The sequence below is a fragment of the Cryptosporidium hominis genome (assembly GCF_000006425.1).
Source record: "Cryptosporidium hominis TU502 chromosome 1 CHRO011086, whole genome shotgun sequence".
Taxonomy (NCBI): domain Eukaryota; phylum Apicomplexa; class Conoidasida; order Eucoccidiorida; family Cryptosporidiidae; genus Cryptosporidium; species Cryptosporidium hominis.
In genome coordinates, this window is record NW_667437.1 from 1 (window position 1) to 20,523 (window position 20,523).

Sequence of the window (20,523 nt, forward strand, 5' to 3'; positions counted from 1 at the left end):
CTTCAGGAAGCCAAACTTCAACTTCAGAAATGACATTATCACCATCCTCTTCTTCTTCCTCTTCCTCATCTTCATCCTCATCTTCATCCTCATCCTCATCTTCATCTTCATCTTCATCTTCATCTTCATCTTCTATGATTACATCAACTTCTGCTTCAACAATTTTAAAAACCCAACAAACTTTAAGTGATCTTCCGGGAGTTTTTTATAATGATGGAACTCGAAATGAACAAATGAGAACATATAAGTGGTTTAGGCCACCATTTGGGAGACTTACAAAACAGCAATACGAACTGGTAGTATCTAGGGGATACAACGTTGTAATGTGTGATGTATACCCAAATGATGTTTCATTTCAAGGATTCCCCCAATTTCTTGCCCAGTTTTGTACCAGTAATGCTTCTCCTGGTTCAATTGTTTGCTTACATATACCTTCCAATAGTTTCAGATCAGCTAACATTGAAGTTTTAAAGCTAATGCTTCCAGAATTATCCACTAAATTTAAATGTGTAACTCTATCTCAATTGGCAGAACAAGTATACAGAGAGCAGAGTTCCGATAATTTATAGAATGTTTACTGAAATACTAACCTAATAATTTTCTAGTAATACTTATCGGAGTTAATTGTTAAGCATAATTTAAAGTTAATATTAATATATTCTAAGTTAATAAAGAACTAAGCAGAATAGTCAACGGGATGAATTATTTGGTGAATTTCACTTTTATTTTGGTTATTAGAGCCAACTAGACATTTTTGATGATGTATTGTTTCACAAGTGGCTTTATTTGGAGAATAGTCAATTTGAATGGTGGTGTGAAATATTCCATATTTCTTTTGACAGAGATCCGTTGCATATCTTAATGTAAATCTAGCATTATCTTCTGATGCTACGACAATATGACAAGATAATGCAGGAACTCCAACAGATACAGACCAAACATGTAGATCGTGAACTTCAAGCACTGAAGAAAGCTTTAGAAAGTCGTTTTGAATGGATTCACAATCAATTCCTATAGGGGCTCCTTCCATTAGAACATTGGCGGAATCTTTTAGGATTTTGATGGTTGTTGCGAGGACAAAGAAGGAGAATAGAATAGTACATAGAGGATCGGCGATTGTCCATGCTGGATTGTATAAAATCAGTAATCCAGCAATCATTACTCCGATGTTCTGTAAAATATCCCCTAAAACATGGATATAAGCAGACTTAAGCGCTAAGCTTTCTTGTTCAGAGGAATGTTTACTTGGATAGTGATTATTACTATGGAGATGAGAATAGTCATTTTGACGTTCTGAACACTCTTTTAAACCAGAATTGACTCTTCTTATAACTGGAGAGTTCATTAAATTAGTATAATTATTAAGTTCATGATCTAAATCCTTAGTTCTCATTTGGCTTCTATGGTGGTATTCAAGTAAAGTAGTGTTAATTCCTCCAATTTGTTCTTGATTTTCTACTAGTTGTTGATCTTTGCAATACAGTGAATCATCCTGAAAATGAGTTTGAGCTTGCTTACAGTCGTGTTCATGCATATGTTCATGTGTATGATTGTGTTGGGTACAATCTGCTCCAATTGAACCTATTCCATGATTGTGAACAGATAACACAAAGCTAATAAATAAGTTGGACAAAGTACCAAAAATAGCGGTAATAAACATAGAAAACCCATCAACATTCACAGGATATAACATTCTTTGAATAGCCTCGTAAACAAGCATGATTGTCATGAACCATATTAGTAGAATGCTTAACAAAGCCCCTAATATTTCAGCTCTGTTATAACCAAATGACATTGTGTTTGTGGCCTTTCTTTTGGAAAGGTGGATACCAAGCAGAGAAATGAAATAGCTACATATATCTGAAATGAGGTGAGATGCATCTGATATTAGTGCCAGTGAGTTTGATAATATACCCACAACAACCTCTATCAATGTAAAGACTAGACAGAAAAAGATTGCATATATTAACCTCTTCTGAACACTCTCTGTACTTGCAAATATTTTAAATCCATTCCCATTAAGTAATGGCTTTTCCAGACCTGAGTCTTTCATTATGGGTATAATTTTATTCCCTCTTCTTTTTATTTACTTTGCTTTTTAATGGCATTTACGAGAATTTGGCGCCAAACAATTTTGAATCTATATCTTTATATGTCAAATAATAATGATAGAATTGAGTTATAACAAAGGAGTTACTTGAGGGGAAAATTGGTGAATGTAAAAGAGTACAGTGAATTATTATTAATTTTTCGGGGACTATGACAATGTTTTGAGGGTGAATGTCTATTTAGATGTGTAGATAAAAAGAAGTTTATATTTGAAATTTAGTTAAGAAGGATAGGGGGTAATAATGGTGGCGAATGACAGAGCTGGGGTGAAAAAGAAGTAGAAATAACGAAAATAAAAGACTGTTATGTGCTAAATATCGAAGCTTTTTTAAGAGTGCAAAAATAGTTTTTTTTTGCATTGATCTTACATAACTATTTTGTTCCAGGTAGTCCTAAGGGAACTTATTAAAACTATCGAGGATAAAAGGGTTGAATATAATAATGAAACAAGATAATTTATGTTAAGTTGATCATCTTTATATCAACCATAGTAAATTTTTTTAAAGCTTAAAATATTAAAATTGAAAGGTGGCGGGCTTTATTCAGCATGTTTACATGCCTAAATTTTTGGTCAGTATGTTAAACTGAGAGATCTAAAAAGGCGCCTATTTAAAGATATTATGTGGGCTCGAGACCAGTACAAAAATATAAGAGGTGTTGAATTTCAAATTGAAGAATAATAGAGGGCGGATATTTAGGAATTAAATTAGGTATATTGTAAGTTATATGTGAGATTGGTAAAAATTGTAATTTTTAAAATCTCAGATAAAAAGAAATTAGTGCAAGTAACTTAACATTATTCAAGTATTAATAACTTCAGATAGAATGTCTAGAAAGTACTTTGTGGGTGGTAACTTCAAGTGCAATGGCACAAAAGAATCTCTAAAGACTCTGATTGATTCTTTCAAACAAGTGGAATCAAGTAATTCAGAGGTTTACGTATTCCCAACTTCACTACATATTTCATTGGTCAAAGAGTTTTTCGGTAATGATCATCCAGGAGTATTCAAGATTGGATCACAGAACATTTCTTGTACCGGAAACGGAGCATTTACGGGCGAAGTTTCTTGCGAAATGCTTAAAGATATGGATATTGATTGTTCTTTAGTAGGCCATTCTGAAAGAAGACAGTACTATTCGGAAACTGACCAAATCGTAAATAATAAGGTAAAGAAGGGTTTGGAGAATGGCCTGAAGATTGTTCTTTGTATTGGAGAGTCATTAAGTGAGAGAGAAACAGGAAAGACCAATGATGTCATACAGAAGCAGTTGACGGAAGCTTTAAAGGATGTGAGTGATTTATCTAACTTAGTCATAGCTTACGAGCCAATTTGGGCTATCGGAACAGGAGTAGTAGCAACACCTGAGCAAGCTCAAGAGGCTCATGCATTTATTAGAGAATATGTTACAAAGATGTATAATTCCCAAGTATCTTCCAATTTAAGAATAATTTATGGAGGATCGGTCACTCCTGATAATTGTAATGAATTAATCAAATGCGCCGATATTGATGGTTTCCTTGTTGGAGGAGCTTCATTGAAGCCGACATTTGCAAAAATCATTGAATCTGCACAGTAAGAGAGGAGAAATAATTTAGTTGTCTTTTTGATTTTCATTTGAGCTGATCATTCTAGCTAACTTATTTTCAGTATCTTGACAAGCAAGCTCTAATTGGTCGATAATTTGCTTATCCATTTCCAACCTACTAGTCCTTGAGGCTGCCATTTCCGTCAGAAAGTGATTCATTGTGTCGTCTAATAGTCTTTCAAATAAGGACAATATTTTGATTATTACATTAACATCTTAGTAAACTCTAAAACTTACTGTTTCATGCTTCGGACAGAGTATTCCCTTCTGTTAGATTCTTCTTGAATGGATTTTAATATATTCTCCGATTCTATTGTTATTGTTAAAGGAGGAAATAATTAGAGTAAATTTGTTCAAATAATTAATCAAGAAGTAGATAGTATTTACATGAAAATGGATTTAGAATTGCTACCTCCATATATTACATATAAACATACCAACGAAATACCATCTTCATATTAGTTGTAAACTTACCATTTGCAAGTTCTTTTTTAAAGGATGTAAGAATATTCTTTCTAGATGAAGAAGAGTTTGGGAAGGACAAATTATAAGTTTAGAAGTAAAGTATATCATAAGTAATTCTGATTTGAATGCTAACAAACCAGTTGGGAAAATTAACTTACCTTCTCTTCCTTAAATATTCAACTTTTTGAGTCAAGTCATTTAATGAGCTTGAAATTTTCTCGAATTGATCTTCTCTTCGAATATCTATTTCTGATGATTTGTTGAATTCTAAAGTTTCCATCCTGTGTAAATGGTCCTTAATTTTGTTTTCAATTAAAGTATCAGATTCATTTCTAATTTCCCGTAATTCCAAAATTTGGTTTGATATTTTCAACTCGACTTCTCTCAACTTTTTTTCTTTTATAGATTTTATTTCTTGAATATCATTTTGTTCCTTGTTTATAAGCTTTGAAAGTTCCTTGATTTCTGAGCTTAATTCCTAATTTTTATGTATATTTTATAATATCGTAGAAAAAATAAATTAGCACTTACTTTTAAACGAGATTCATGGTATCTTTTTATACTGTAATACTTATCTTCAAAAGAGTTGATTTTATGCCCAATCGCTTCAGAGTTAATCTATTATAGTATATTTAAAGTTTAATTAAATTTTAATTTCAAATAATTTATCATGTTAATTTGGAATTAAGTTAACTTACAATGGCAGACTTTCCAATTTCAATTGAAGCAGTTTCTGAGCTCATTAAATTAGGTTTTCAGGATTTCAATAAATTAAGTATTTACAATTCAAATAGAAATCCAGTTATTGATATAACATATTTCAATGTGTGTGGGAATATTAATATTTAATTATTTTGCCGGCATTATTTTGGTTAATTGTGATAATTATGAATAAATGCAAATCATCCGTTTAAAGAAAATAATTACAAAAAAATTCCAAAATTAAATAAAATTATAATTATTAGGTGTAGTGGTATGTTCCCATAAGGCTGTTTAAATCTTATAAAAGAAAACAATATTCGGTAGATTTAGGTTAAAGATAATCATAAATCCACCAGATTAATAAATTTGGGACTAATTCAGAAAGGAAGTATTATTTTAGGAAGGATGTATCAAGCTTGAGAAAAATTCTCCACATCAAGCTATTCTGTTGCTTCCAAAGGCATAGTGGGGGACATGCACAGCAGAGAAATTGATTAAAACAGTCAAGAATACGAAGAGAAACTATTTCTGAATATTACAATGTTCCTTAGTAAGGAGAAGGAAAATTCCCACCAAAATCAATCGGGAAACAAAATTTCTTTGAGATTTTGCTGTGTGGAAAGATAATGAAATAATCTCCATATAAATTTTATTTGGCATTTTTTTTGCGAAAATACGAGGATAAATTAAATATGGCGGGAATTCAGAAGTATATTAAAGCTGACAAACGGGGAAAGTGAAGAATAAATGAGAAAAAAGTAATAATCCCGCAAAATGACAACAAAGTGAATTAATGGAATATGATCAAGGTGGAACTAATAGCGAACATGCAGTCCACTGCATTAAGCAACTCTCTGCAATTCCAAGTAGTCTTTCGATCTGCCATTGGGCAAAGTCTTCAGAGATCTTAAGTCAAAGGCTTGAGCTTGATGGAGAGTTTTTAGAAGAAGGAGAAAATGATTCAGGGATGAGTAACTTGGAACCAATGCTAAATCGTGTTGCAGTTGGAGGCAGATCTCTTTTACAACTTAGTACTGTAAACTTTGACCGTATTTCAAGCTTTTACAATATCTCCAGAACCAATTTGGTAGACATTGGGTGGTCTAGAGGTTCTCACACTCTTCTAGGTTTGACTTTGAGCGGTTCTGCAAATATTTATGTAGGACTCAAAGGCAGACATTGGCAAATGTCATCGAGATTTAGGTCTCATAATGTTGCAGGTTGCTGTTTGGAATGGCTGGGGGATTCCTCTAACTTGTTTGCATTAGGCTTTCAAAATGGGGAAATTAAATTAGTGGATGGTGAAGCGCTTAGAGAATGTTCCGGGATTAATATTAGTTCTTCTGAAGAGCAGTGTACTCCAATTTGGTCAGCTTGCGTAACTTCGTCCCCAATTCGAGATATGCAATCAAGAAATCTTGGATCTGATGGGATATGGGCAAATAATGAGCTTCTTCTAGCTTTTTGACGATGGTACTATTTCCCACTTAGACTTTAGAGCAAAGATCTCACAGTGTAACAGAACTCAAACTCTCTCTAAAGGTCTGAGTTGTATTCGTTGGAACCCACATGATAATAATGTATTTTCTACTGGTTGTAGAAACGGAGTTCAAATATGGGACATACGTAAAATGGATGGAATTACCTCAACCACAAGCATTAAATCTCAGTTTGTTGTAGGAAAGGCAAGGTGGAGACCGGGATTTCCTTCACAAATTGCATTCTGTTGTTCAGCTATTGACTCTGCAATCTACGTTTATGACCTACTGGATCCTATTCGGCCTATTCAAAGGTTTTCTAGACATACTGATGTAGTTAGAGACTTTGATTGGCTTGAATCTGATGCTATTATGAGCTGTGGAGCTGATAAGAAGCTTATTCTATCTGTATGGGAGGACGCAGCAAAACCAAATAGGAAGATTAAAACATCTTCTTGTCTTTATACTCCGAATTTCCACGATTCTATTGAAGCTTCCCAAAGAGTAGTTTTCAATATATCACACGAGTTCTTTAGGAAAACCGTTAAGAAAAACTTTGAAATTTACAATAATCCAGTTTCTGGAGAAACTTCCAATTCAAATACAGAACTGAAGAAACAAAATAGTGATTTCAAGTCCAAAGTAAGGGAACTCATGGATAAATCTGACTCAATTTTCAAATTTTGTAGTGAAAGAAATGAGCTATTCAAGTATTCTCTTTATTCAGTCACAGGATTTCTCCCTGACATTGGTCTTGTTCAGTTTCCTGGAGACCTTGCATCAATATTAGATCCAAGGTGTGAGCTGGAAAGGAGGCTCCATATACATGAACTTAATAATAGGAAATCTGATTGGATAAGGATAATCCACAGACTTGGGGTTTTTGGACTGACTCCAAGCTGGAGTTCAATCTTCTCAAGCTTAGGCTCCACCAAGGTTCACAATTGGAAAGTCAAATGGGGACCACGCATTATTGTACATAAAAACAAAAGTATCTCCGAACTGAATGGGATGGTTTATATTTCTTCAGGCAGAGGAGAAGACCCAAGAAGTTTTTTATTTAATAGAGATAGTTTGAAGAAATTGACTTTAGAAGAAAAAGTGGAGTGTATTTTTGAATTCTTTCTCGAAGTTTTTGGCATTAAGATACTTCAGGAACAAAGATATATGTATATAATTAAGAAAAAATGCTCTTTAAAGGAAACTATTGAAGCTATTTCGAATGAACTAAATCTCCAATCCAACATGAACAATGTTGTAATTTGTCTTTTAATTGTAAATAACTTATTACCTTGCATAACACCTCCAGATTCACCAATCTTAAAATCCACTATTTTGTTGCAGTTAAAGTTGACTCTAAGCTTAATTAATTTCCTTAGAAAACTTGGACTTTTTTGTCTCTCTTCACAACTGATTAAGTCTAGCCAAATAAAGAAAATAAGAAATCTAGGGAGGGAAAATATATCAGAATCAAACTTTTATTGTGGAAGTATTATACAAGGAAATGAAAAGGACTCTTTTTTCGAGTCAAAATCTTATTGTGAAAGACAAATAAAGTCAGAAAAAGCTCTACTAGATAAGAACTTCCAGCCAAGAACAGATCTTCATTCATGCTTGAAGTGTAATTCAAGCAAAAATATTTGTGTGGTTTGTAGTGAACCAGTTCTAGGACTCTGGGTTGGATGTCCTTGCTGTAGACATGGAGGACATCCAAAACATATAAAGGAGTGGTTCCTTTCAAATTCAATTTGTCCTTCTGGATGCGGCCACTTATGCCTCTATTAGAGAGATATATTATATAAATAGATAATTAAACTAGATTAGATTTTAAGAATAACATTTTTACTAGTAAAACCAAATAAAGTAAAGTTTATCGACCTAAGATACTAAATGAAGATGCATCTAGTAAACATAAGACTTGACGAATAATCCTTCAGAAGCAGCAGAACCACCAACACCACCCTTGTAGACTCCCAATTGAGCCTCTGAGTTTGCCTTGGCTCTCTCTAAAAGTGCCTTCTGAGCAGCTGGAACATTGGATGCATCTCCTTTCCATGCCTTCAAAACTGAAGCTTGCAAGGCACGACCATATGAGAAGGACAAGAATAAAGGGCAATCCTTGATCTTGTTCATTTCACATAAGTTAAGTGATGCTTCTTCCTCAGATTGACCACCTGAGAGGAACATAACTCCTGCCATTGCTGATGGAATAGTTCTTTTTAAAGTTCGAATGGTATAAAAGGCAACTTCTTGAGAAGATGCTCTTTTTGGGCAGTCAGAACCTGGGGTAACCATATTTGGCTTCAATAGTGAGCCTTCCAATAATACGTGGTGGAGATGAAGAGCTTTAACAACTTCAGCCAAAACCTTTTCTGTAACCTTGGCACAAAACTCGATATCATGTGATCCATCAGATAATATTTCCGGCTCTACAATTGGAACAAGACCGTTTTCTTGGCAGATTGCAGCATATCTAGCCAATGTATGAGCAGTTTCAGAAATTGAAAGGCAGCTTGGCTTTCCCTTAGCCTGGTCAATAGTGAGAACTGCTCTCCATTTTGCAAAACGAGCTCCAGCATCGTAGTATTTCTTGCATCTGGCTCCTAATCCATCCAGACCAGTTGTGGAAGTTTCACCGTCAGTAAGTGGTAAAGTAGTCAAACCCATATCAACCTTGATTCCTGGTAAGATTCCTTGCTTTTTTAATAAGTCGGTCATCTTCTCACCACTTGCTGTACTTTGGAAAAGAGTTTCTTCGTATAGGATAACTCCAGAAATGTATTGATTCAAACCTTCAGTTTTAAAAAGCAATTCTCTATAAGCTGCTCTGTTTGCTTCAGTATTCTCAATTCCAGCCTGATCAAATCTCTTCTTAATTGTACCAGTGGATTCATCTGCTGCCAATATACCCTTTCCTGGGCTTGCGATCTTCTTTGCATTTTCTGCTAATTCCTTTGCTCTTTCTTGACAGATTGACATTTTTTCTTTTGAAACAAATAAAATGAGATTTTTTACAAATTTCTACTTTATCAAATTTTTTTTAAAAAATTTATTTGCGATTCTAACAAGTGCAAATTTTGTGCTGTTTCTCTCTTTTTCCTTTAAATCTGAAGCATGCTCGCAGGCTGGATATTATATACCAGCCATTTTGGCGCCATTTTTAGATATATAATTTGCATGCAAATAAATAAAAATATTGAAAACAAATATTAGAGTATATATAGGCGTAAAAAAACGTGTTTAAAGAAAGCATTGATTAGAACTTGAGTGGGAAAAAATCTTGTATAGTTTTAGTTAAGTATTAGTAAAATATATCACAAGTTGTAGGGAATTGTTTATCTGAGTTAAGAAATAGCGAGAAAATACTTCCAAATAGAAATATTAGTTTCTAATACAATAAGTGGAACACAAATAGCTTAGAGAATCACAATAATTTAATAGATTGTTAGAAAATTTAATGACATATTCCTGCTAGTAGACCATTTAGAAATGCTACTACTAATTGTTGATTATCCGTATTATTGATAATATTGGGTAGAGGGAGTGTGAATCCCATAATGAATTGCTCCAATATATATGTACCTTTCTCCAGAGAAATGAGTCTTATATGTTAGAGACTAGTATTATGATTAGATATGTGGAAATTCAAAAGAATTAGTATTAAACATTTTCCATCAGAATAAACTGAACTGGGACACCTCTGGTTATACATCTAGCATAATGATAGACAAAGTCTCCCATAAGTGCAAGCTGCACAATCTGCATTATAATAACCCAGTACCCAACATGCTTCTTGAGAACTTTGGATGGGTCGTTAAGTTCTGTGTAGGAAGAAATCCAAAATATGAAAGCCAGGACTTTACTTACAGCCTGCATAGCAAGGAAATGGCTGGTGAAAGGAACGACCTTGCGTTCTTTCTGGAACATAAAGAGCTGAGGGAGGACAACAACACTTTCAAGGTATAGAGCAAAAGTCCATGCAATATCTGCAGGCATCCATGAATTAAGAGAAGGATGGAATACGAGAGCCATTAAGAATGCAGGGATGATCAAATACATACTATTGAATTCATCAGAATTTGGGTCATAAGTCTCTTTGTATCTGTATCTACATAAGTATACAATGGTACCTGCTATAATCATACAACTTGCTTCTAAGGTCTGGTATAGCCAATCTCCGCTTCGATCGTAAGGTAAGTATCCTTCAAATGGAATAATAGAACACAATCTTGCAAATATTAGAATTACATATGCTTCCATCATCCTAAGAGACACCCCTGCACAAGATTTTGTAATTTCTATCTTGAGGCAAACCATTGCGAAGCTGAAGGCTGATGTTAAGGATGATAAGGTTAAAAGAAATGAGAAATCACCATCAGAAAGGAAAAAAAATACAACCACACAGAATATTGCCAGAGAAATATAAGCTTTAACTGAAGATTTGTGTTGGGATACCCAAGTTCTACACTTTTCGGGATCACTGATTATTGTTACTGCAGAATTTACAACCTCCATAATTATAATTTCCTGAACAAGCTTGCTCAAAAACCTATATAATTGATTCTCAGTCGGATTTCTATCTTAATAAATAATCCCAAAAGGATTATCTCAAAACCTTGTTCCTATTAATTAATAATTAATTCTTTTGTTTTGAAATGTGGGTTATTCGTTGGCGCCTTTAAAAATTAAGCCATAATAGGTACCTTGGCGGGAACTCTATTATTAAATATAATTCGAATATAGAAAGTGTTTAAATAGTTGTGGGTTAGTTGGCAGTACTGACGTGCCGCATCTAAATATTTGGAAGAATTTTAGTATAAGTATGATTACATCTATTCGCCATTTAAAACAGCGAGTTTGGAGCTTTTCTAATATTCAGTGACTAGAGCGTGTATTCACGAAGAGAATTGCATAATCTAGACTATTTTGCATTTTCAAAAATGATGAAAATGTTGGGGAAACTCTCTTGGAATGTAGCTCTGAACAAATAATATAAGAATAACAAATAGCAAACAGACAAATTAGCTGAGAAAAAACACCAATTATATTTTTCAAAAATAAATATTAAGATGACTTAGTCTATAAAGAGTTTAGAATCTTAAAGGCTTTCTTAAGAAAATCAAATCCTTTGGTGCTTTACCCTTTTCAGATTGGATGTTGATGAGCTTGTCATTGAAAGCAAGATGAAGAGCTCTCAATGCTTGTTTCTTGCCGTCAGCTTCCTGCATATCAATGCCCTGGAGAAGTGGCTTAATGTCAAAATCAGAGACCACATAACGAGTTGGCATCACATGATTCATATTAATTGACTTCAAGAATGGCTTAATTGTAGACTTCTTCTTGAGCTTTTCCTTAGATAATCTCTTATGTACCTTTAATGGAGCCTTCTCAACACCTGCTACTAAGACAAATGGGAATGGACGGTCTTTTGTTCCAGACTCAAAGGTATTTACAACAACAGCCTTCTTTCCTGCATAACGGCCATTAAGCAATACAACCACGCGACCTTGTCTCATTAATTTCGCCATCTTTAACAAATTTCTCCCTAGTTTAAACTCTGAAAAAATTAACCTAAAGAATTATTTATTCTTTTGTTTTATTCCAACCTTGCGGTCTTTTTCTTTATAATTGATTTTTTAAAATTAATTTTTTTGTCAGTATTTAATCCAAGTTAAACACTATTTAATTCGCTACTTTTTTATTCTTCCTTACTATTCAATTCCTATTTATTTTTCTTTCCTTTTTTGTCTCAATCAAACCTTTGAGACAATTTAACACGTGCCCGGCAATTTTAGTCCGGAACAAGCAGTCTGTGTCTACATACTGGCGGGCCACGGGTTTTGTGGGAATTATTTAAAAGTAAATAATTAAATATTGACAAGGGGAATGTCATGCTAATAAAAAGTTAAATCTAATAAAAGAAAAAATAAGAATAAAAATTACGAGAAAATAGCTCAGGCTTAAGCTGTGTGTGTGCGTTGAGGAGCTTTAGGGTATTTTATCGTAGTTGAATAGGACTCAAATACAATAGAGTTTCATATACGAGACTTGTCAGTATTGCATATTTCAAACTCAGATATTACTATTAGGAAAGTAGTTATTTAAAATGGCCTCTATTCAAGAAAAACTTCAAAAATTTACTCTTGGCGAGTCTCTTAAAGATGAATTTGTTTCTATTTGTCTAGTACGAGATATCCACAACTCTAAAGAGCTCTTGGAAATTCTTATGAAAAAGAATCATCCAAAATTACTAGAATTGACTCAAGATCAATCTAGACAATTTGTTATATTAATGAATGCAAGGATGGTAGGTTCATTTCCGGATGTATCTTTTCTCAAATTGACTAGTAAAATCTTTTTTTTTTTTGAACATTATTTTCAGATATATAATTTGGAACACATTTTAATTTCCCTTTCAATTTGTCTATTAAAAAGAAAGTTTCAGAGTAAAACAAAAACTAAAGCCTTTGAGACAGAAGTTATTTATAATATATCTCCTTCAACAAATGTAAGTTAGAAAAGTTTATTCTAAATTTTATAATTTACACTTATACACTTCATTTCAGATTTCAGCAACATTAAAGACATTTGGAATTACAGATACTACCAAAGATGTGGCCTGTTTATTTGTTAACATTGATAAGAATGATTTAGTAAGTTCTCATAAATGACCAATTCTTCTCTGGATCTCATCTAACTTTATTATTAGATTGAGGATTTTCTTAGACTTATTCAAGGCCAAGTAGATTTTATTGATAACTTATCCAAAGTTCACGAGATTTCAGAGATTGCCAAAGTAAGTATAAAAAATAAATTCAAATTACTTTTTAATTTTAAATAATTCAACTCAGATGGTTGGAGTTTCTAAGAATCAAGATTTGAAAAACATTAATATTAATGAAACACTTAGAGGCTTAATCAGTACTAAAGATGTTTAAAAGAATGCACTAGTTAGCAGACCACTGCATCCTTGTTCCCACTGGGATACATTATCTTTTAAGATTTTGAGAAGTTTTTCAGTATTTTCAGAAAACTGCTCAGAGTCTGATCTAGAATTCTCTGCTGCTTGAATAGCTCTGTTTGCAAATTTCATTGCTCCTTCTGGATTACCTAATAAGTCATACTTAAGTATTGTATAATTAAGGATTGTTGCTAGGTATAAAGGATCTGATGGGTATTTTTCTAGGAATGATCTTTCACGTTGAAGAGCATCTTCATAAAACTCAACAGCTTGTTTAATACATTGATTCTTTTCATCATCTTTGAAAATTTCAGCTCTATATCTCATTAGATCTCCTTTAAGTTTAATACAAAATGCTCTAGCACCTTCTTCTGAATACATTAGCAAGTTATCATCAATAATGCGTATAACATCTTCACTTTCTAGGAGGATAGATTCCTCAAAATCTCGTTTAATATCCTCGATAACTTGAATAAATTCATTATTCAGACTTTTTTCTTTTCTTAGCTTTTCTTCTTGGCTCTTAATAGATTTGAGAGAATTTCGAATCGAAGTAACTCTGTTTCTTAGGGATCCAGCCAATAACAATATAAGAGAGTTATCTCTAAAGTCAGAAGATTCAGTGAGTACTTTAATTACATCCTTGTAGTTACCAACCATATCAGCCAATTTAGCTCTATATGCTCCTTCTGATAATTTCATATTCTTTTCAGTGATTTATTTTAATTTTTATTTATTTTAAAGTTCTTTATCAACAAATAAGCTCACAACTATCAGATTTGTTAATGAAAGTTAAAGTGTATTAAATTTTTGTGATTGGTAAATTTGGACTAGGCCCTAACCATTGTGGAATAAATACAATAGGAAAAGGATTCCCTATCCAATAGGGGAAAAATGAATAGAGAAATAAATTTTAGATAGGAAGAAGTATTAATAATTAAATAGCTTTCGTTTAAAGCCTATAATTAAACCTATATAAGTCAAAAAATTTAGGAAAGATAGTTCTTGATAATTTGAAAAACGTAACCAACCAAAATAATCCAAAAGAAACTGCTCCCAAAAATTCGACTGAGGAATCCACCTCCTTCCTTCTTATTCTCCTTTCCCTTGGCAGTAAAAGCGATGTTTAAGACTGTTTGAAGTTGCTTTTTCTGGGATTCGTTCATTGTAGATGCAAGCTCCTTAAGAGGCTCACTGAGTTGCTGAATTACTTCTAATTGAGGATCTTCTTGTTCATGATCGCTATCCACTTTAATTTTTGGAGGAAGAGGAGTAGCGTTAGATGATGATGATGTTGAATTACTTTTCTTTTTGTTCTTGTTTTGACCACTAGATGTAGAGGTAGAGCCTATTCCATGAGTCTGAAGTTGTACAATGAGTGACTGAGTCAAATCAATAATTCTTTTATTAGTAATTAGATTTCCTTTAAGCATACCATTAAGTATTTCATCATAATCTCGGTAGTAATTTGATGCATAGACAAAGGAGATAATCAAAACGCATGTAAAAAGAGATCTTAACACTCGAATCTTTTCAAAAGGAAGTAATCCTCCAATAACTGGTAAAAATGAAAGTGGATTGGGGTCATCGGAAAGTCTCATATGTAGTTCGGCACAAAAAACTGCAATGGAATATACTGGAAATAATCCTCTAGATTTTCTGAATATGGAGGGGAATGATAAGAATAGTCCAAATAAGCAGGAGTAAACATGAAAAGCAGCACCTAAAATAAGGCATAGAATAATATTTCTATCTTCGATATTACCATCAGCTCTAAAATCTCCATATTTATTATAATTATTTCTCTTAGTTTCAGAACTGAACACAGTTTCAATCTTTTGAATTTCATAGAAAAGTTCAGTATAGTTTGACTTTTCATCTAGCTTATTTTTATCAGGGTGATACTTCTTCTTTGCAATTCTAATTGCTTGAACTAGTTCTGTTCTAGGAGCCCATCTATCTACTTGAATAATGTCATAATATGTTTGTGGCTTTGAGACAATTGTGTAAGCTATTATTGACGAACATAATAAAATAGATATAATATATCTGAATTTATTAAGCCTTGGAAACAAAAGAAGGTTATTTTTCCCTCTAGAAAAAACCATATAAACAATGATTGAACCAACCAGACCTTGAATAAGGATACTTTCCATCATTTTTGAAAATATGAGATTACTCACTAAACTTTAAAAGACAGTATTACAGTAATGAAAATCTTAGTATTCCCAACCAATTACCCAACTTAAAAAATCAAAAAAACTTAGTGTGTTAATTTGCTCAATTCACACAGAATATTAACCTGCACAAATATTTAAATGCTATCGTTAATGAAAATAATGTTGGGATAGTCTTTGATTAGTAAAAATAACAATCAACAAATTGCTGAATTAATTATTTTACATGAAGTCTGTAACAATATATATATATATAAATATATATATGTTTTAATCCTCACTGCGTCCAAAATTTTATTTTTCTTTTTATTATTACTATACCGGCGTTTTAAGTTACCACGTTTGGCGCTAAAAAAGTGGACATGGGTAAATGAATAAGATAATTTAATAAATAAAAATAAAATTAAAAAAAGTTTAGTTCAAGTACTAAGCGATTTGATATTTTGAAGTTTATTGAGAAGGAAGTTTATACTAATCAAATCATCTACTAAGTACATATCTAGGATGTTTTAAACTTACTACCAAACTTTAAATAGTTTAAAGAAAATTGAGTATTTTAATTCCTTCTTATAAGTGTAAATACACTTTTGTAATAATGGAAAATTTGGGGAAAATGAGTAATCCAAATCAAAATCTTGGAGCTCAACATCTTAAAGTGAGCGGAGAAAATCAGCATATTGAGCATGATTATGATGAGCCAACTATTCCAGCAGATTGTTGGAATGAATCACAAGAGGATTACAAAGTTGGAGGTTACCACCCAGTATCGATTGGGGAGGTTTATAATGGTAGATATTTGATTGTTTCGAAGTTAGGATGGGGCCATTTTTCAACAGTATGGTTGGCTATTGACACTTTAAGCACACCTACTACTTATTTTGCTTTAAAGTTCCAAAAAGGAGCCCAAGAGTACCGACAGGCTGCATATGACGAAATGGAGATATTAACGGCTACTAAGAACCATGCTAGTGGGGAGGAGTGGAGGGAATCTTTGAATAGACATTTAGAAAGTTGCATTGAGAATTTTACTCGTCCATTTTCAAGGAACTTTAATGGTGTTGTAGGTTTTATTGATTACTTTGAGGTTTCAGGTCCAAATGGCCAACATGTTTGTATGGTATTTGAAGTATTGGGGCCGAATATCTTGCAATTAATCAGCTTGTATGACTATAAAGGAGTTCCAATTGATATAGTCAGGAAGATTGCTGCCCATTCGTTAATTGGATTGGACTATTTGCATCGTATTTGTGGTGTAATACACACTGATATCAAACCAGAAAACATAGTTGTTTCAAGCTCTTCTATTCCCATGGTTGATTTTAGAGTTATCAACACTGAAGAAAAGTACGATGCTGATTCCTCAAACATCAAAGAATCAGACGACCACCACATTCGGGATGGTTCTAATTCTGATAATAATATTAAAGACGTTACTACAGCAACTGAAATAACAAATTCAACAACCGCTGACTCTATTCATAATAGTAATACCAATGACCCCAGCAATGGAAATTCAACCCAGTATCATGGTTTAAACGCTAAAGAAAGAAGAAGGTTAAAGAGGAAAAATCAGAGAAAAAACAAGCAAAAGTTAGGTTCTCAGGCTACCGAGTCAAGTAACGCTGAGGAAGACGTTATTGAATGCATACCAGGCGAAGCCAAAAATACTGAAGCTTCTGAAAAAGGAAAAAGACTATCTACTCCTCCATTTTTAAAGCTTCATCTGAAACCAATGCCTTCAGACCCAACTCATTCAAGTTATTATCAAATCAATTTTAATTCAAAGAAGTTGGAAAAAAGCTCTACTGAGCAGAGCAAATTGGAGAATTTTAGCTTCAATTCAAACATGAATAACTTAAACCAGTTTCCTTTAATAAAGCCACCTTATCATCATCACTTGTATGAAGTTTATCATCCTCAGCAGTATATTGCAAATGATGAGCAAAGATATACTCATTTACTTCCTCTCACTCAATGGAACAAAAGTTATGTTGGAGGTTCAGAACTATTATTACAAGAAAATCATAAGTTTTCAAAGAACTCGAGGGCAGATTCGAAAGCTCTTCGTTTTGAGGTTAATGAGGAAAAAATTATGGAGGTTTCTAATGTTATTAAACAAATTAGTGTGAATCCTAACACGTTTTCTAGAAATGAAGCAGAGTATTTCATTGTAGATCTTGGGAATGCTTGCTGGATGAATAAGCATTTTAGTCAGGATATTCAAACCAGGCAATATAGGAGCCCTGAAGTTATTGTAGGTGCGGGCTACGATTGGTCTGCTGACATTTGGAGCTTAGGATGCACAATCTTTGAACTTCTAACCGGTGATCTTCTCTTCACTCCCAAGGCAACAGAAGATTTTAGTGGTGACGATGATCATCTTGCTCAGATGATTGAGCTTCTTGGAGAATTTCCTAAGTCTTTGATCAAATCAGGAAAACATTCAAAGAGATTTTTCAATAAACATAATAAATTACACAAAATCTCCAAGCTTCAATATTGGGATCTGAAGTCAGTTCTTATTCATAAATACTGTATCAACAAATTTGAGGCCCACAATTTTTCCTTATTCTTATATTCATTTTTGGCCCTAGACCCCAGGATGAGGCCTGGAGCTCAAACTTTGCTTGATCATCCATGGCTGCGTATCAGAGGAGTCAGTTCGGATTATTTGGAAAATATGTTAGCTCGTCTTGAGAGACCTCTCACATTAGTAGATGAAGAGAATATCTCCAGAGATCTACAATCTCTTACGATTTCTGAGAATGATCAAGGAGATTACAAAAATTTATCCATTAAACAAGAATTATCCGAGTGGTTTAATCAATTTAAGAAGACCCTTGATTCATAAATGAAAGTATTGTCGTATATTTTTGGTCTTATTTTCTTTATTGCTTTTATTCTTTTCTTCATTCTCTAAGTTTATCCCTTGAAGGTTTACCTCCACATCATTTTTTATATTAAGCGGTAAAGCTCTATTTTTACTTGTATTTTAATAGTCCATCTACTTTTATTGAAATTTTCACAAATAGAAATTCATGTGAAATCTTAATAGTTTTTTTAAATATTTATTTTACTAGTTTTGTAACTTGCTGCTTTTATTGGTCTTGGATGCAGTGTTGAAACAAACGATGAAGAGTATAGAGGAGATGTTTTACAGTAGGTCTACTGAGGATGAGGAACAGTTTAGGTCAAGAACTATGGGACTTGTTTCTATGGAAACTTATAAAAGGCATATAAGTGATATTCGGAGGGGGATTAAGCCTGAAAATGTTTCAAAGAAAACAAAGATCATTCCAGAATCCAAACCTAAAAAGATGAAATACAATACCTTATCGTTCGAATTCAATCAAGGAGACGATGTACCAGACCAAATTCCTGATAAAGAGGACCAATCAGAGACTATATCCAATGAAATTACTTTAACAACTATAAAAGATTCTTTATCAGGAGAAAACAAATCCACAGAATCTTTAGAAAAACACTCAGAGTTTGACTTTAGTACAATAGGAAAAGATACATCTATAGATACATCCTTTCTTCCCGATAAAAAAAGAGAGCTTGAAGAAGCGAAAGCAAGAGAAAAACTTAAACAAGAGGAATTTGAAAAGGAAGAGAAACTGAAACAAGAGATAATTGAAGTTGTATTTTCATATTGGGATGGAAGTGGGCACAGAAGATCTGTTCATGTTCCAAGGAATACTACAATTGGCGAATTTCTTGAGAAATGTAGAATAAAGCTAAAATCAGAATTCAAAGAATTTTCAAGGCTTTCTAGGTAAGTTAGAACTGATAATAAGAATCCATAGCTAATTCTTATCAATTTTCACAAATTTTCAAATTTTATAACTTATCCCTTCAAATTTGTTCATTAAAGTGCATCTCTAATGTATATAAAAGAAGACGTAATTTTGCCACATACAATTACCTTTCATGAGCTTATTAAGACTAAGGCTAGAGGGAAATCAGGTAAGCTTGGGTTTTAGAACAAATATTAGGAAAGTTTAACTGGCCTATATTTTTGATAAATTTAAGGTCCCTTGTTCCACTTTAATGTATTTGATGATATTCGTGAAAAAAGTGATGTCAGAAAAGAGACTACTGAAGTAAGTTAAATCATACTTCTTTTACCTAATTTTCATAATATGATTTTAATACTATTCTTCACAATTGTTTAGTCTCACGCAGGAAAAGTAGTTAAAAGACAGTGGTACGAAAAGAATAAACATGTTTTTCCAGCATATAGATGGGAAAACTATGTTCCAGGAAAATTCAATAAGCCTTATAGTATGAAAGGAGACTAATAAAAGATAGAAGAAAAAAAAATTATTGAATTATAATAACTATAATTAATAAATGGAAGAGGAAATGAAAACGACCACTAGGTATTTTAGATAAGAACCCGTGCTAACTTGATAGGATTTAGTGTGAATTCATCCTCTTTCCACAAAGTATATAAATAAGTACCTGGTATCAAACCATAATGAAACACTTTCTTTGCATATCTGTACCAAAATAGGATAAATTTATGGTATATCTGCGTAATTTAATAGAAAATAAATTTTCACGACTAATAAGGAGTTGGTAGTTTATTTCTTACCTTAGAAATGCCACTCTTAATTATGTTCAAATATAATTGATTCAGTTTGAGAATCTTATCATATAAAAGTTTGGAGTATACTTGTGAGTATCTCATTATTTCAATATTTCAAAGTATAATAGCAATGCAATATTAATTATTATTCAGAAATTTTCTCTGTTTTATTTTAATTTTTTTTTTCAGTATTAGGAATTTAGGAAATAATTATAACTCCATTTGGCGCCAACGAACCCCCACAGTCATAATTGACAGCAAATGTGTGAAAAAATATTAATTAGAAGTGGAATCAGAGAAATAATTTGCATCAATCTAAAAAAATATTCTTCTAAAATGTCCAATATTTCAGCAATTAATTTCTTTTCAGAAAGTAAGTTTTTTTGTAATTTTTTTGTGAAATATATAATATTTCTTTGAGTGGATTTACAAGTAATAACTAACTTTTCT

The 20,523-nt window shown here is 32.7% G+C and overlaps 12 protein-coding genes across 12 annotated transcripts; 6 read left to right on the plus strand and 6 right to left on the minus strand.

Annotated features, from left to right (window-relative positions):
* Nucleotides 1-29: 29 nt before the first annotated feature.
* Nucleotides 30-569, plus strand: Chro.10339 (hypothetical protein). Its single annotated transcript, XM_662913.1, has 1 exon — nucleotides 30-569. One exon carries the CDS (start codon nucleotides 30-32, stop codon nucleotides 567-569), a length of 540 nt encoding a protein of 179 aa, XP_668005.1.
* Nucleotides 570-676: 107 nt separating this feature from the next.
* On the minus strand, nucleotides 677-2,053 carry Chro.10338 (zinc transporter). Its single annotated transcript, XM_662914.1, has 1 exon — nucleotides 677-2,053. One exon carries the CDS (start codon nucleotides 2,051-2,053, stop codon nucleotides 677-679), a length of 1,377 nt encoding a protein of 458 aa, XP_668006.1.
* Nucleotides 2,054-2,934: 881 nt separating this feature from the next.
* Chro.10337 (triose-phosphate isomerase) lies at nucleotides 2,935-3,687 on the plus strand. Its single annotated transcript, XM_662915.1, has 1 exon — nucleotides 2,935-3,687. One exon carries the CDS (start codon nucleotides 2,935-2,937, stop codon nucleotides 3,685-3,687), a length of 753 nt encoding a protein of 250 aa, XP_668007.1.
* A 2,807-nt stretch (nucleotides 3,688-6,494) lies between these two features.
* Chro.10336 (MGC47001) lies at nucleotides 6,495-8,126 on the plus strand. The annotated part of the gene is made up of 1 exon (XM_662916.1): nucleotides 6,495-8,126. One exon carries the CDS (start codon nucleotides 6,495-6,497, stop codon nucleotides 8,124-8,126), a length of 1,632 nt encoding a protein of 543 aa, XP_668008.1.
* Nucleotides 8,127-8,243: 117 nt separating this feature from the next.
* On the minus strand, nucleotides 8,244-9,320 carry Chro.10335 (fructose-1,6-bisphosphate aldolase). The annotated part of the gene is made up of 1 exon (XM_662917.1): nucleotides 8,244-9,320. The coding sequence occupies one exon, from the start codon at nucleotides 9,318-9,320 to the stop codon at nucleotides 8,244-8,246; it is 1,077 nt and encodes a 358-aa protein (XP_668009.1).
* A 681-nt stretch (nucleotides 9,321-10,001) lies between these two features.
* Nucleotides 10,002-10,856, minus strand: Chro.10334 (ER lumen protein retaining receptor-like protein). The annotated part of the gene is made up of 1 exon (XM_662918.1): nucleotides 10,002-10,856. The coding sequence occupies one exon, from the start codon at nucleotides 10,854-10,856 to the stop codon at nucleotides 10,002-10,004; it is 855 nt and encodes a 284-aa protein (XP_668010.1).
* Nucleotides 10,857-11,431: 575 nt separating this feature from the next.
* Chro.10333 (ribosomal protein L27) lies at nucleotides 11,432-11,869 on the minus strand. Its single annotated transcript, XM_662919.1, has 1 exon — nucleotides 11,432-11,869. The coding sequence occupies one exon, from the start codon at nucleotides 11,867-11,869 to the stop codon at nucleotides 11,432-11,434; it is 438 nt and encodes a 145-aa protein (XP_668011.1).
* A 578-nt stretch (nucleotides 11,870-12,447) lies between these two features.
* Nucleotides 12,448-12,858, plus strand: Chro.10332 (hypothetical protein). Its single annotated transcript, XM_662920.1, has 1 exon — nucleotides 12,448-12,858. One exon carries the CDS (start codon nucleotides 12,448-12,450, stop codon nucleotides 12,856-12,858), a length of 411 nt encoding a protein of 136 aa, XP_668012.1.
* Nucleotides 12,859-13,275: 417 nt separating this feature from the next.
* Nucleotides 13,276-14,004, minus strand: Chro.10331 (hypothetical protein). The annotated part of the gene is made up of 1 exon (XM_662921.1): nucleotides 13,276-14,004. The coding sequence occupies one exon, from the start codon at nucleotides 14,002-14,004 to the stop codon at nucleotides 13,276-13,278; it is 729 nt and encodes a 242-aa protein (XP_668013.1).
* A 287-nt stretch (nucleotides 14,005-14,291) lies between these two features.
* Chro.10330 (DNAJ-like molecular chaperone protein) lies at nucleotides 14,292-15,461 on the minus strand. Its single annotated transcript, XM_662922.1, has 1 exon — nucleotides 14,292-15,461. The coding sequence occupies one exon, from the start codon at nucleotides 15,459-15,461 to the stop codon at nucleotides 14,292-14,294; it is 1,170 nt and encodes a 389-aa protein (XP_668014.1).
* A 613-nt stretch (nucleotides 15,462-16,074) lies between these two features.
* Chro.10329 (protein kinase domain) lies at nucleotides 16,075-18,330 on the plus strand. Its single annotated transcript, XM_662923.1, has 1 exon — nucleotides 16,075-18,330. The coding sequence occupies one exon, from the start codon at nucleotides 16,075-16,077 to the stop codon at nucleotides 18,328-18,330; it is 2,256 nt and encodes a 751-aa protein (XP_668015.1).
* A 280-nt stretch (nucleotides 18,331-18,610) lies between these two features.
* Nucleotides 18,611-19,261, plus strand: Chro.10328 (CG12259-PA). The annotated part of the gene is made up of 1 exon (XM_662924.1): nucleotides 18,611-19,261. One exon carries the CDS (start codon nucleotides 18,611-18,613, stop codon nucleotides 19,259-19,261), a length of 651 nt encoding a protein of 216 aa, XP_668016.1.
* The last annotated feature ends 1,262 nt before the right edge of the window (nucleotides 19,262-20,523 follow it).